At 34.6% G+C, this 14,786-nt stretch overlaps 1 protein-coding gene and 1 long non-coding RNA gene across 2 annotated transcripts; one reads left to right on the top strand and one right to left on the bottom strand.

The window, feature by feature from the left end:
* Positions 1 to 8,993: 8,993 nt before the first annotated feature.
* Positions 8,994 to 10,462, top strand: LOC118484766. The gene is made up of 3 exons (XR_004874398.1): positions 8,994 to 9,134; positions 9,903 to 9,991; positions 10,403 to 10,462. It is a non-coding gene; the product is annotated as an uncharacterized LOC118484766 (long non-coding RNA).
* Positions 10,463 to 11,600: 1,138 nt separating this feature from the next.
* On the bottom strand, positions 11,601 to 12,134 carry LOC118484985. Its single transcript, XM_035981158.1, has one exon. It carries the CDS (start codon positions 12,132 to 12,134, stop codon positions 11,601 to 11,603), a length of 534 nt encoding a protein of 177 aa, XP_035837051.1.
* Positions 12,135 to 14,786: the final 2,652 nt, after the last annotated feature.

Raw genomic sequence — 14,786 nt, forward strand, 5'->3', positions numbered from 1 at the left:
CCACGGATTTTTCGGGTCAAAACCTCGATTATGAGGATTCATTTTTTCGTATTGTGGTTGGATGAGAATTTTTTTTAAAAATAAGATAGAGATCATTATAGAAGAGGTGGAGTAGTTGTGGTAAAAAATGAATAGAAGTGTGAGTATTTATAGTGAATAGATTTTTTTTTTAAACACATAGCCGTTGGCCAACGGCTAGCCCAAACGGCTACTTGTCTTGGCCAATGAGATCCCACCATGTCATCTTGATAGCCCCGCCCAACGCCCGGGCTGAAAACCCCGCCCAAGAGGCCACGCCGAAACCCAAGCCCACCCGGGGTGGTGATTTGGGCGTTTGTACCCAACCCACGCCACAACCCCCGCCCCATACCCCATATTCTAATATTTCCTAGATCTTTTTTTTAACACATAGCCGTTGGCCAACGGCTAGCCCAAATGGCTACTTGTCTTGGCCAATGAGATCCCGTCATGTCATCTTGATAGCCCCGCCCAACGCCCGGGCTAAAACCGCCGCCCAAGAGGCCACGCCGAAACCCAAGCCCACCCGGGGTGGTTATTTGGACGTTTATACCCAACCCACGCCACAACCCCCGCCCCATACCCCATATTCTAATAATTCTTAGATCTTTTTTAATACATAGCCGTTGGCCAACGGCTAGCCCAAACGGCTACTTGTCTTGGCCAATGAGATCCCGTCATGTCATCTTGATAGCCCCGCCCAACGCCCGGGCTGAAACCCCCGTCCAAGGGGCCACGCCGAAACCCAAGCCCACCCGGGGTGGTGACTTGGGCATTTGTACCCAACCCACGCCACAACCTCCGCCCCATACCCCATATTATAATATTTCCCAGATCTTTTTTTTAACACATAGCCGTTGGCCAATGGCTAGCCCAAACGGCTACTTGTCTTGTCTTGGCCAATGAGATCCCGCCATGTCATCTTGATAGCCCCGCCCATCGCCCTGGCTGAAACCCCTGCTCAAAGGGCTACGCCGAAACCCAAGCCCACCCGGGATGGTGACTTGGGCGTTTGTACTCAACCCACGTCACAACCCCGCCCCATACCCCATATTCTTATATTTCCTAGATCACTATTGATTTAGTTTGTTTTAATTAATTGAAATAACTATTTATTTCATTAATATATATAATTTACTCAATTACTGTTCATTGAGTTTTGTTTTTATCAGTATATAATTACAATATAATTTCATTTCCTTGAATAGAACTACTTTTTCTAGTCTTTTTCTTTAATTTCAATTCCACCTTATACTTTAAATAATATATATCTTAACTTATTTTTTAATATATTTATCTTTTTCTAGTAATTGTATTCGTTATTTATTTTATTTTTTACAAAATGAAAACTAAATATATAATTGTGTTTAATTTTTACCCAATTAAATAAAAGAAACTAATAAGAGAACACATTTCATTCATTGAAGCCATCTATTTTTTATAGATAATTAATATCAATTAAAAGATAATTATAAAATTTAGTTTAATATAAATTTAAACAATTCGTATAGGAGATAATCTAATATTTTAAAATATTTATCAGATTTCAAAATTATTTATCCTGAAATTAACAAAAGATGTACGCTAAATATAAATTAATATAATGTAAATGATTTATTTATTTTATTAAACTAAAGTAGTTAAGGGTAGCACCTATTTCAAAAATGTTTATAAGGGTAAACAAAAATATTAATCAATGTTTATTGGTTCGATACCATTCTCGTGTTCAGCTCTCAACTCAAATACGGTAATCACTATGTTTACGTGACATTTATAAGAACCATCACCGCAATCACTCCATCCATGGTATATCGAGTATATCCGTTAGTTTTTTTAAAAATATAAATTTTTATTAGATTCATTCAACCCGTATGATAAACTAGGTTTTTTAAAGATATAACATTTTAATTTTACTATTCAAAATTACATTTATGCAACTCGTGTAATACACCAGGTTTTTAAAAATATAACTTTTTTATTTTTGTAGTATTTAAAATTAGATTTATTCAATTCATATAATACATAGGGTTTATAAAGATAACCTTTTATTTTTTGTTATATAAATTTGCATGTGCTCAACCCGTATAACACATGAGGTTCTTAAAAATATAACTTTTTTTTCATTATTTAATATATAAGATTAAATTTATCCAACCCGTACAATACATGGGGTTCTTAAAAATACAAAAAAAAAATCATTATTTAAATATTAAATTACATTTATTCAACCCATGTAATAAACGAGATTTTTAAATATATATTGTTTTATTATTTGATATATAAAATTACATTTATTCAATCCGTGTAAATAAACGAGACTTTTAAAGATATATATATATATTATTTGATATATAAAATTACATTTATTCAACTCGTGTAATACATGAGGTTCTAACCTAGTTTGATAATAAAAAAACGTCCTATTTGTTGGATCTATATGTTCAAAATACAACATATATCAATGTGGCTATTAGGCCATGGGGTGTACTCTAACATTTGAGGTGTTAACGGTGACATGACATATTAACCGAGATTGCAAACCACTCCCTCGTTGTGTTAAGGGACATTAAATGGGTTGTATGTTAACTGAATGTTAAGAGACTGAATTAATTATTATTTTCTTTTTTAAAACCAAAAACCACTAAAAAATAGGGTTAAATGAACTTAAAGGGATTAAACCATTTCCTTGAAGTGGAGTAAAATAAAATGGGAAAGAAAGATTGATGTGGCATTTAGGTAGAGGTATTTATTTTTTTTATATTATTTTTATAAGTAAATTAAATACACACTCTTTTAGACCATAGGTAATGGTTAATGCCCACTAAGGGGCATTTTTCACCACATCATCATCATAATGCCCTTTTAGAAAAGGTGTAATGGTTAATGCCCATTTCATTTATTACTTTCCATTATTTTTCTTCTCTTTGGGCATTATTATAGAAATGCCCCTCACTCTTCATGCCCCTATAATGCCCATGAGTAATGGTGTAAGGGCATTATCAAAATCTTTCATGCCCTTATAAAGCCCCATTACATATGGTCTTATAGTTTATCAAAAGCGTAAAAATAATCATTCTAAGTATAGATAACTCATTTTTTTAATAAAAGTTAGCAGTAGAACCTGGACTAGTGGACTTGATACAAAAATAAAAACATATAACATACTACTTTTTAAACTTAGACCTCAAATGCGTAATTAGGACTGCAAACGAACTGAACGAACACGAATAAGACCTTGTTCATGTTCGTTTGTTAAGAAATATATGTGTTCGCGAACCGTTCACGAACACTTATCGAACAAGATTTTATGTTCGTGTTCATTTGTTAAGAAAATGAAATTGTTCGTTCATGAACACAAACAATCGTTCATGAACAAAATATATAATACACTAACACTTATTATATATTTAATTTGTCGGAATTTTAAAGTATTTAAATAAATATAAAAACTAAAAACACTAATGAACTGTCGAACACAAACGAACACGTTAACGAACGCTCACGAACATAAACGAACGAACACGACCTCTGTTCATGTTTGTTCATTTAACTAAATGAACGAAATTTCTTGTTCGTGTTCGTTTGTTTAATAAACGAACGAACACAAATGAACTTTCAGCTGAACACTTCATGAACAGTTCGCCAAAGTTTGGTTCGTTTGCAAGCCCTATGCGTAATTAACTCTTTGTCGGCAACTTCCCGCTGGTTGTTGGTTGATAAAATCGCTGTTGTTGAAGAAAAAAATTAAATAAGAACAATTATTAGTATTCTAGATTCAAATGTACTTCCAGTATGATATCATCAGCCAATTTATATTTGTCATTATATTCGTACCTTGCTACATGTCTCCATCATTCGCACTTTCATGTTTTTATTATTGCTTGAGTTTTTAATAATGAGTTTGATATAATTAATTAGCGACTTGCGTACTTTTTTGGATTATGTGAAACATTGTTTTTTTTTTTAAGGTGTGAATTGTTCGTGAATGTCGGGAGGTCTAGTATACGTTGTCTTAACCGGGTCGCACAATAGATCCTCAATTTAAACCTCTCAATGAAAAATCCCTATCACGCAGACTCGAATTTGAGACCTGTATGGGAAAACTCATCCTGGATGGTTAGGTGAAACATTGTTTGAAACTAATTCTTCAACCTTATCTAGTGTGGGGTTGCACAAAGCCTTATAATTAAGAAACACACCAAACTGATAAGGTGTATGTATATTGTTTCAAGATTGTGATACACACCAAACTGATGATAAGGTTTATGTATATTGTTTCAAGATTGTGATAAATATACACGAGATATTTATAAAAAATACAGTGAATTAAATGTATATTGTTTCAAGACTGTGATAAATATACACAAGATATTTATAAAAAATACAGTGAATTATAAAAATGTATTTCGTGCATTCATAAATGACCTATGATCCATTTGTGGTTTGCAACATATATCAGTCCCATTGTAGGGCCTGATAACATATTCCTCGAAACTATATATACGGACTATGAAAACTCATGAGAAGCCATTTATAACATTTAATTCATGGCTAATGCATGTTTTCTAGCAATTTGAAACTTTTTCTGAAAAGATAATTTGGTTATTTCAAAAGTTATATGCAATGTATTTGGCTAACTAAACACTAAGGTTGATTGAAAAGATTTATAGCTTTCGGATATTATAAAAAAAAAAATAAAGGTCGTTAAATTTGTGTGCAACCCAATGTAAAAGTTGTTGAGTTTTAACAACACCAGTAGTGGGGCAGTATTTGGGTGTGAATATTCTCGAAAACGCCAGAAGCCATTACGTGGGGCGTGTTTTTTTTTTTTTTTTTTTTTTTTTTTTTTTTTTTTTTTTTTTTTTGCTTTTGGCGTATTTTAAAAAACACCTTTCATTTGTAAAATTGACCAATGAGAAGTGAGGACCGTTGATTATTTGTTTTAATTTAAAAAAAATAATTGGTTAATCATGAAATGGGACATTATGGGGCATTATAACACGACACTCGTTTTAACTTCAAGCCTCATAATGCCCATTTTCTTACTAGACAGCTACGTGTCACTTCATGGTCTAAAATGGAGGCAAATATGAACACCATTCAATTTATGTAGGAAAAAAATATGTGATATAACATTTTTCAACGCACTATTAAATTTATGGATTTTGTTTGGTACAGGGTAATAGTGAGCTTTAATGGACCTTTTTAGTGTGTTACTTAGTTGGTTTTGGTTACACACAACTTACATTAGGTCAAAATAAGTCATTTCTGATGTGAACTAAATGAGTATGAAGGTCACTACACTAATAAGCCTTCATGGTCCATGTCATGTGTCAGTGAGTTTGGTTAGGTTACACAAAGCCACATTGGGTCGATCATAATATGTTATTTTGGTGTTAAATCACAAGTGTATAATGTTCGACACACTTATGAGCTGTAGCAGTCCTTGTGATGTTAGGAAGTTGGTTTAGGTTACACAAAGCCACATATGTCGTATCAAGTCATTTTTTTTTTATTAAATTACACGCGTAATGATTGGCACACTAATGAGCTTGAGTGGACTTAATTTATTATGTGTTAGTGAGTTAGTTTCAGCTACACAAAACTATATTAGGTAGTAATAAGTCATTTAGGTGTTATATTACAAGTGTATAATGATTGGTAGAGTGATTGGCTATAATGGGTCTTGTGATATTACACAAAGTCACATTTGTCTTAACATGTCATTTTGGTTTTAAATTACAACAATATGATAATTATTATAGTGATCGGTGTTAACGAGTCATATATGTGTTAATGAGTTTGTTTAGGTTATAAAACTATATTAACTAACAACATGTAACTTCAGTACACTGTTAGTGAGTTGCTTTATGTAACATGAAGCACAATAAATTGTAACAAGTCATCTTGGTGTTGAAAGGCGTGCTTATGGAGTTATGGTTAATTGACATAAACTTGGATCAATAGAACATGCAAGTCAAATCCCACTACAAACCGTCACTCACTATGAAATAGAGGACCTTTGTGACGGACAACGTCGTCGTGTTCCCATAATGAAGACAATAACTTAGGTGAAAAATATCAATGGTAGGCATATTTGAAGCAAACTATATGCTTTTGATTATACAACTAAAAATGTAGAGCATTCATATTTGGGTCTTTACTTTACTTTTATTTCCATCTCCAAAATTTGAAGATTTTCTTGATTTTGCATCTCCATCAAAATCTCTATCTCCAAAATCTAGAATTTTATGAATAAGTGTTTGTATGCAAGATAAAGATTTGAAATGAAGAATTAAATGTTATAAGGTTAAACAAAATTTAAATATGAAATTTAAAGAATGATTATAACTAGTTAAGTTACAGAAATGGAGATTCTGTCGTAAATGATTACAAGAAATGAAAATCACATGGTATTAGAACCATGATCAAAGAAAAAAAATCAAAACAATATATGCATATGTTAAGTATATTTTTTCAATTATATCAAGAAATTTTTTAGAGTTAATTATGCATATAGTCCTTGTAGTTTACTAAAACTAACATATTTCACTGCTAAAGTTTTCAAGTAACAGTTCAGGTGCTATGATTTCAATTTTATAACGTCTTTACTTATTAAGGCTAAATGTCGTTAAATTTCTTGTTTAATCGGTGTAAAATGACTAAAATGCCCTTGAATAAGAAGAGAAACTATTTTTATAACAAATTCTATTTAAACAGAGAGACCATTTGGACAAATTACTAAAATAAAAATAAAAACATAACAATAATTAACCCAAATCCCACAGAAATCAAATTACCGGTGGCCATCGCTATCGGCTCCGGTGACCACAAGCAATAAAAGATGAAGACCTCAAACAAACATCTGTAAAAACAGAAGAATTTGAACTGGAATCAAAGAACAGGCGTCGCCATGAGATCGGGTTTAGATTTTTCCGCAGTTTACAGATGTAAAAACATAGAAATTTAAACTTTGGAATTTAAGATTAATAAAGATTTTGTAACAATTTCACGCCAAAAGTTTACAGTTTATAATGTAATTTGAACGGGTACTAACTACTAAGAAAGAGACAGAATACTACACCTCTGCTTTTGAGATTCTTGATCTTGATGGATATCCATTTGAAATTAAGGCTTTTGTAATGTAACTAGAGTTATTCGCCGCCCGTATTGCGGGACGCTAAATCGAATATTTCTTAGTTTAATAACATGTACGTTTTTATTTCGGTTAGTCATACATGCTACTTATAACACGATCTCAAAAAATATCATCGAGTTAACCAATTAAAGAAAAACACTACCACAGTTATGATAAAAAATAACTAAAACGATGACAAGCGTGTAATTTAGAGTTTGGGGCAAAACAATAATTTGTCAGGACGAATTAGCGAGTGCTAGGCAGCTATTTGGCACGAACAAAAACAAAATTAGTCAACCAAGTAAAATAAAACACTACCAAAGTTTTGCCCAAAAAACGACGGCAAGATTGCAATTTTTAGCTGGGGTAAAAGCGTAATTTTGAAATGGAGGTTAAATAATATTTTGAACTGAGGGCAACCAATTTTTTTATTTTGAAATGTGGGCAAAATCGTATTTTTTTTAACTGCGGGCAAAGTCGTAATTTCTAGCTGAGGGCAAAACCAAATATTTATTTTAAACTGGGGGTGAAATCGTAATTTCAAACTGGGAACCAAATCGTAATTTGGCAGGACTCTAGCTGGGTGCAAACCATAATTTTATTTTAAACCGGAGGCAAAATCGTATTTTTTAACTGAGTGCAAAATCGTAAATTTAAGCAGGAAGCAAAACCAAAATTTTATTTTGAAACGAAGGGCAAATTTGTAATTTTAAACTTGAGATAAAATTGTAACTTGACAGGACCTATAAATAACTATTATATGCAAGGGCAAATTCGTAATTTTAAAATTGAGATAAAATCGTAATTTGGCAAAACCTATAAATAACTATTATAAGCAAAAAAAAAATAAAAAAATTGGCCGCCCAAAATGGCCTACCACATTTAACCACTATTCCCTCCTGCAACTCTAATATGTATGTATTGTAAATGTAAATAACACCCATTTGGGAATTAATTATTATTAATTATTACTTATTATTAATATATATTAATTATTATTATTATTAATTAATATTAATTAATTATTATTAATATTACATATTATATATTATATATTAATAGAGGAAGGAAAATGAATGAAATGGATGAATGAAAAGCAGGATAACCATTAATAGTTTAAAGAAGGAAAGGACGTCCATGATGATTTCTTTTCAGGTAAGAATCTTTTGTTGCTTCAACAATTTTGTTAATTGGTCGGCAGACATCTCTAATCAAATCATGCAAAGTTGAACATTTAACCGCGAAGTCAGTTTTCCCCCACCAATTAGATTCCTAAATATATTTTTTTAACGGCAACAACACTTTATATATATATATATATATATATAGGATTAGGTTCAAACGTGAACAAAATCCTATGCGTGAACTGCGTGAACTGATCTGGGCCCTTGATTTTGATCATCTTGAGATTTTAAGTCAATGGCATGATGGTAATTATTTGATTAATTGTTACTAATTAATTAAATGAATAAGGGTATATGTGTAATTTCTATTTTAAACTGATTGCATAAATCTCGTTCTCTCCACATTTAGGTTTCAAAATCCCACAAAACTCTTTCTCTCTCACATATCATCGTAGCAGAGGATGACGAACCCTAAAATTGATCCTCGCCATCCGCCTCCCACCGCCACCACCACCTCTAGTCGTCGACCTTCCATCCTATCGTCATCAAACATCACCGCTCCTTCGAAGATTATTCTCCTTCCGATTTGGGCCCTCAATCGATTTTCACTCACACACAATAATCAATCAGGTACACTTCGTTCATATTATTCTTCAATTTGTTTCTGTCAAATTTTATGGGTTGTTTATTGATTTAATGGGAAAGCAGGCAGAACGTCGATCATATGCGTCCAGGCCCTGTTTCTTTCTTCATCATCACAGCAGTCAACAGAGGAGTGTAAGGTCGAAATCGAGTGAGTAAACAAGCCGATATCATCATCATCATCAACGCAGGAGGACATCATCATCATTAAGGTAAAAAAATTCTTGTTTTATTTTTTGGTTTTCGGCCTAGTAAACCTGGAATGTAATTTTCAATTGAACTAGAAAGCTTATTTTCATTTTTCATGATATGATTTCAAGCTTACTCCCTATAGGATAGGAGGATTTTGTTACTTACTGTAATCAGTAATCTCCAATTTCTTGGTAACTAATTATTGCCTTCAAGGTGTTTGATGAAATGCCTCAGAGAATTTGAACTTTAAGAAACACACGTGAGTGTTTCCAATTGTATCTTGTTGGGTAACTTGATTTTGGATATCTGGTTTGTACACACCCCTTTTACTATTTTGATTAAAATGTGAATAAAACATAGTTTTCCAAGGGTGAGCCACATAGCATAAATAATCAGTTTTCTTGCAGCAATTCTTCAGCTACTTCTCTCCGTCTAAATAATCAGGAATGAGCATTTTAGACGCACATCCAAACACTCCTTATGGCTGTATATATCAAACATATATAACATCTATTATATGCGAGCTATGTGACTAACGTTGTGGATATATGTAGATGCAAACACTGAATTAAAATTCTTTGTTCATAGGATTTTATGGGTTGTTTATTCATTTAATAATGTGTCAAATTTTTAACAAGAAAGTGGTTTGACTTCACCTATAAAATTACTCAGACACTAATATCAATTGCACACGGCTGACATCCCTGTTTCTAGACACATCCTTGATGCGCTACAGTTATCGTCCTCAAAATTACTCAGATACTAATATCGACTTTCATTTGTTGCAGGGTTGTAATGATTTCAGTTTCTTTTCAAGTCGAAACATTAAGGTTGCAATGCCTGTTGGGAACTATACTACATCGAGCATGAAATTCAGGTACTAGTCTATTTCTAACTAGCACTACAGTTTTGATGTGTTATTTGAATGGACTATAACTATACACCGTCATTATTAGATGTGTCATTAGTTTTTTCACTGCTTTAAGGCGATGTACACATGTGTGTTCTGATTTTGCTTGTTTTTAAGGCGTTGTACACATGTGTATTCTGATTTTTGCTCTGGTTTTAAGGCACTGTACACATGTGTATTCTGATTTTGCTCTGTTTTTAAGGCGCTGTAACATGTGTATTCTGATTTTTGCTATGTTTTTAATGCGATGTACACATGTGTATAGCGTCTGTTTTTGTGATATCTCATATTTTTTTTTGTATTGCATGTGTAAAGTTGTTGATGTACACTTGTGAATTATGCAAAGTACTAATTGCTGAGTTTTTTGTGTTATTATAGGAGACGTCGTAAACGAGGAAAGTGGAGATGGAAGGTCGATAAGGATGATTCACGTATGAGGTCGATAAGGATGATTCACGTATGTTTGTTTGCTTGGTCGATAAGGATGATTCAGCATACAACGCGGTGAATAGTTGTAAAAGACCATGTCTTTTTTATTTTTCCTATTATGTTGCGTTTATTGTTTTCACGAAACTGGAACTTGTAATTGTATGTTTTTTTTTTTGGTTTGGCAAACATTATGGAAATTGTTATTTGTTTAATATAAAATAGGTTTACAAGTTTTGTTTATCTGTATGTAGTATGTAGCTAATTACACATATGTACCATGTTGAGTACACATGTGTACTGTTCAATTCATATCAAAGTACACATGTGTATACCGTTGAAATATGAAGATTACGTGAATCTTAAAAATCATAATCCGAATTCTGGGGGTGAAATCTAAAAAATAAAAATGAAATAAAAGATAATGTGAATAATGAATTTAAAATAGGAAAGATGTAACTTAATTCAATTATTAAAATAATGATTTAAATCTAATTTTTTATATAATTACAATCATACCCTTAACAACTAAAAAGGAAATCAATGGTCCAGATCAGTTCACGCATGGGATTAGGTTCACGCTGGAACCCTACCCTATATATATATATATATATATATATATATATATATATATATATATATATATATATATATAGGGGAAGGATGTATAGAAAACCCACTTTAATTTAGAAAACCCGGGAAACTCAAAGCTCCCGATGTTTTTTTTTCTTGAAAAAATTTACACATGTTATATACATGTTTTTAAGGGTTTTGGGCAAAAAAAATCAAAAAAACGCCGAGTAGATATTTTTAAAAAAAAATAAACAAGTTTTGGTGTAACACATGTTACATTTATCTGACATATTTGTAACATGTGTTACACCAAAACTTGTTTATTTTTTTTTAAATATCTACTCGGCGCTTTTTTGATTTTTTTTGCCAAAAACCCTTAAAAACATGTATATAACATGTGTAAATTTTTTCAAGAAAAAAAAACATCGGGAGTTTTGAGTTTCCCGGGTTTTCTAAATTAAAGTGGGTTTTCTATAGATACTTACATTTTATATATATATATATATATATATATAAAGAGCCAGCAAGAAACTGGGAACAAACAAGAACAAAACAGGAAACGCGCAGAAAACACACATTATAACAAGTTAACAATATTGAACTCCATCCAGTCTTCCCACGCGAGGGCCTTCAACTTGGTTCTATTAATGATCCAGGAAAAGACGTCCTCCTTGATGAGATCGACCGTCTTCTTAACCGGAACAAAAGAATCTTCGAAAGTCTTAAGGTTTCTCGCTCCCCAAATTCTCCAAACCGCCGCCATACCAACCGTGTACACAGTGCGCTTCCAAGCTTTACTTCCCGGGCTTTCCTTCAATATATCTATGAGGTCCTTCAAGCTACTGCAATTAACGGGGAAGTTGATACGCATCCAGGTTAGCACTTGCCACCATATGCACCTAGCCCACAAGTAATTGAGGAATATATGGTCAGGATCTTCAGTCTGAATCCCGCACCGAGAGCAAAGGGTATCCGGCAAAGCAACACCCTGACGAGCCAGCCCAGACTTCGACGCAACGCTGCCCCAAATCGCCCGCCAAAGCAGAACGTTTTGCTTCGGAGGAGCCCAAGAATTCCAAAAAAATTCCCTGTTATGAGTTGGTTCCCCCATACCGGCTTTAAGGATGTTAGCACGAACCTGTTTGGCCGAGAAAAGGTCACCAGAATCATTGACCCACTTCCATCTATCTCTCTTGTCTTCTAAATTAACTTGCCTTAATTAATTCATAAGTGTTTGGGTCAAAAATCAAGCAATGATAATGCAACCAAACTCTCTGTTACGGGGATGATGCTTGAATTAATGAGCAAAAAAATAAGGATCACTCTGAAATGTAATGAACAAATGACGCAGAGATTTATATGAGGAAAAAGCCCTTGATCAATGAATGATCTCCGGCATAAAAAACCTCGGGTGATGGAAACTATCGATCACCAACTCAAATTAAACAAGAAATGTATTACAACTTTGGATGATAGCGAGCTAATTACAAGGATCACTATAGTGTAACGTGTATAAAAGTGTGTAATCGCCAAGTGAATGGTTACGAGCTGGTGAGAGCAGTTACTAGTGTGTGTTTTGCCAAAATTAGCCAAGTGTTTCTATCTTAGCTCGCTATCCCATTTAAAAATAGAAAATATCTAAGCTAACAAACATTCCGTAAATGGTGCAAGTCCTCCACGATCTCCATAACGTCTATTTCAGTCATGCACGTGCGGAATAAACATGGAATATGCTCCAGGAATATCGCCAAGACCAAGTCCAAGTTCGTACTCCTGCAAAACAACATCATATTCAAAGTAGACAATCGTTAGAATAAGGATCCTTACTATGATCCATAATCCTGGTCCTGCAACACTTCTGAGGATCACTAGCTGAAACAGAAGCAAGGATCACTAAACCCAACAGTAACTGAGGATCACTGATCATTGGTAAATCCACCCCTAACAATAAGCATCCCAATTTGCGCCCATTCCTCCGTTGAACTCGGGTCCCGCACCCACTCCTATCTCCACAATCTAAAGCCATCTACACAAGGAGCACAATCCGCAACAGAGGCGTTTTTTAGTTTAGCTAAGCTGAAAATATACGGGTAAATATCTTTTAGAGGCCGAGTGGACAGCCACGTGTCCAACCAGAATCGGACATTACAACCATCGCCAACTTCCGCAATAAGCTTCTCTTGAATACGAATACGAATCCCAATCTTTAAGAGGTCCTTCTCCATGCATCCTATATCCTTCCAAACTCTCGGGATCGTCTTCTTCAACGGGATTAACTTAGTCGTGTTTCTCGTCATGTGAATCGCACACACTACCTTAGCCCATAGTTGATTAGGATCCATCTTATACCGCCACCACCATTTGGTCAACATAGCTTGATTAAAGTCTTGGATCCCCCACCCCATACCCATACCACCTCCTTTCTTCGGATGGACCAAGAGGTTCCATCTAACCCAACGGATTTTATGACCCAACCCGGTTTTACCCTAAAATCCCTGCGAAACTTGTCAAGCTTGTTGATAATAGCCTTAGGAGCCGGAAAAAAAAAGGTAATAGGAAGGAAGGCTCCCCAAAACCGATTTTGCCAGAGTCATCCTCCCCGCGAAAGAAAGGTGCCTAGCCTTCCACTTGGAGAGTTTATTATGGAATTTGTCGATCACGGGTTGCCAAAAACGAGTTTTCTTCATATTCACGCCAATAGGGATTCCCAGATAAAAGAACGGGAATGAACCAGCATCGCAGTTGAGCATCTGGGCTAGTCGAGACACCTCACTATCCTCCACCCCGATCCCAAAAAGTTTACTTTTCCGATAATTCACTTTGAGACCGGTAACGAGATTGAGCCATCTCAACATGCGATTAAGAGTAACCACATTTTGCTCCGACCATTCCCCTAAGAAAATAACATCATCCGCATAACAAAGGTGGGAGATAGTCGAACCACCGTTCGGAAGTTGGACTCCTTTAAACAAACCCAAATCATGCATTCTCAACATAAACATATTAACAACTTCCATAGAGATAATGAAAAGAAAAGGGGAAAGGGGATCCCCCTGTCTCAAACCCCGTTTAAACTTAAATTCTTTCGTAGGAGACCCGTTAATGAGGACCGAACCCGTCCCAGAAACAAGACAACCCTTGACCCACTTGATCCATTTAACAGGAAAGGCCATATAATTCATCATTCGGCATAAAAATTTCCAATTGAGCGAATCGTACGCCTTCTCGAAATCCACTTTAAAAATTAAAAGCTTCGTCTTCGACTTCTTAGCCCAAGCCACTATTTCACTCACAACTAAAGGACTGTCCAATATATTACGACTCCCCACAAAGGCCGATTGCGTGGGCGAAATAACATCATTAATCACCTTCTTCAGGCGGTTCGCAAGGACTTTTGAAATGATTTTATACACCGAGCTGACTAACGAAATTGGCCGGAAATTGGACAGATCCTGCGGGTCTTTTAATTTAGGAATAAGGGCAACAAAGGAGGGATTGCAACCTTCACTGATCACCCCATTCGAATGGAAGTCCCCCATTACCGCCGTAATTAACGGTTTCAAAGATTCCCAAAACGACTTGTGAAACTTCATAGAAAACCCGTCCGGGCCCGAGGCTTTACCGCTATGACACTCAAAGATAGCCTCTTTGACTTCAATAACAGAAAACTCGGCACAAAGAGACAAACCTTGCTGAACAGAAAGAGAAGGCAGCCCTGTGTTTGCGAAAAGCGGCCTGCGGCGAATAGGTTCTGAAAAATGTT

The sequence above is a fragment of the Helianthus annuus genome, chromosome 12 (genome assembly GCF_002127325.2).
Source record: "Helianthus annuus cultivar XRQ/B chromosome 12, HanXRQr2.0-SUNRISE, whole genome shotgun sequence".
In the NCBI taxonomy this organism is placed as follows: Eukaryota; Viridiplantae; Streptophyta; class Magnoliopsida; order Asterales; family Asteraceae; genus Helianthus; species Helianthus annuus.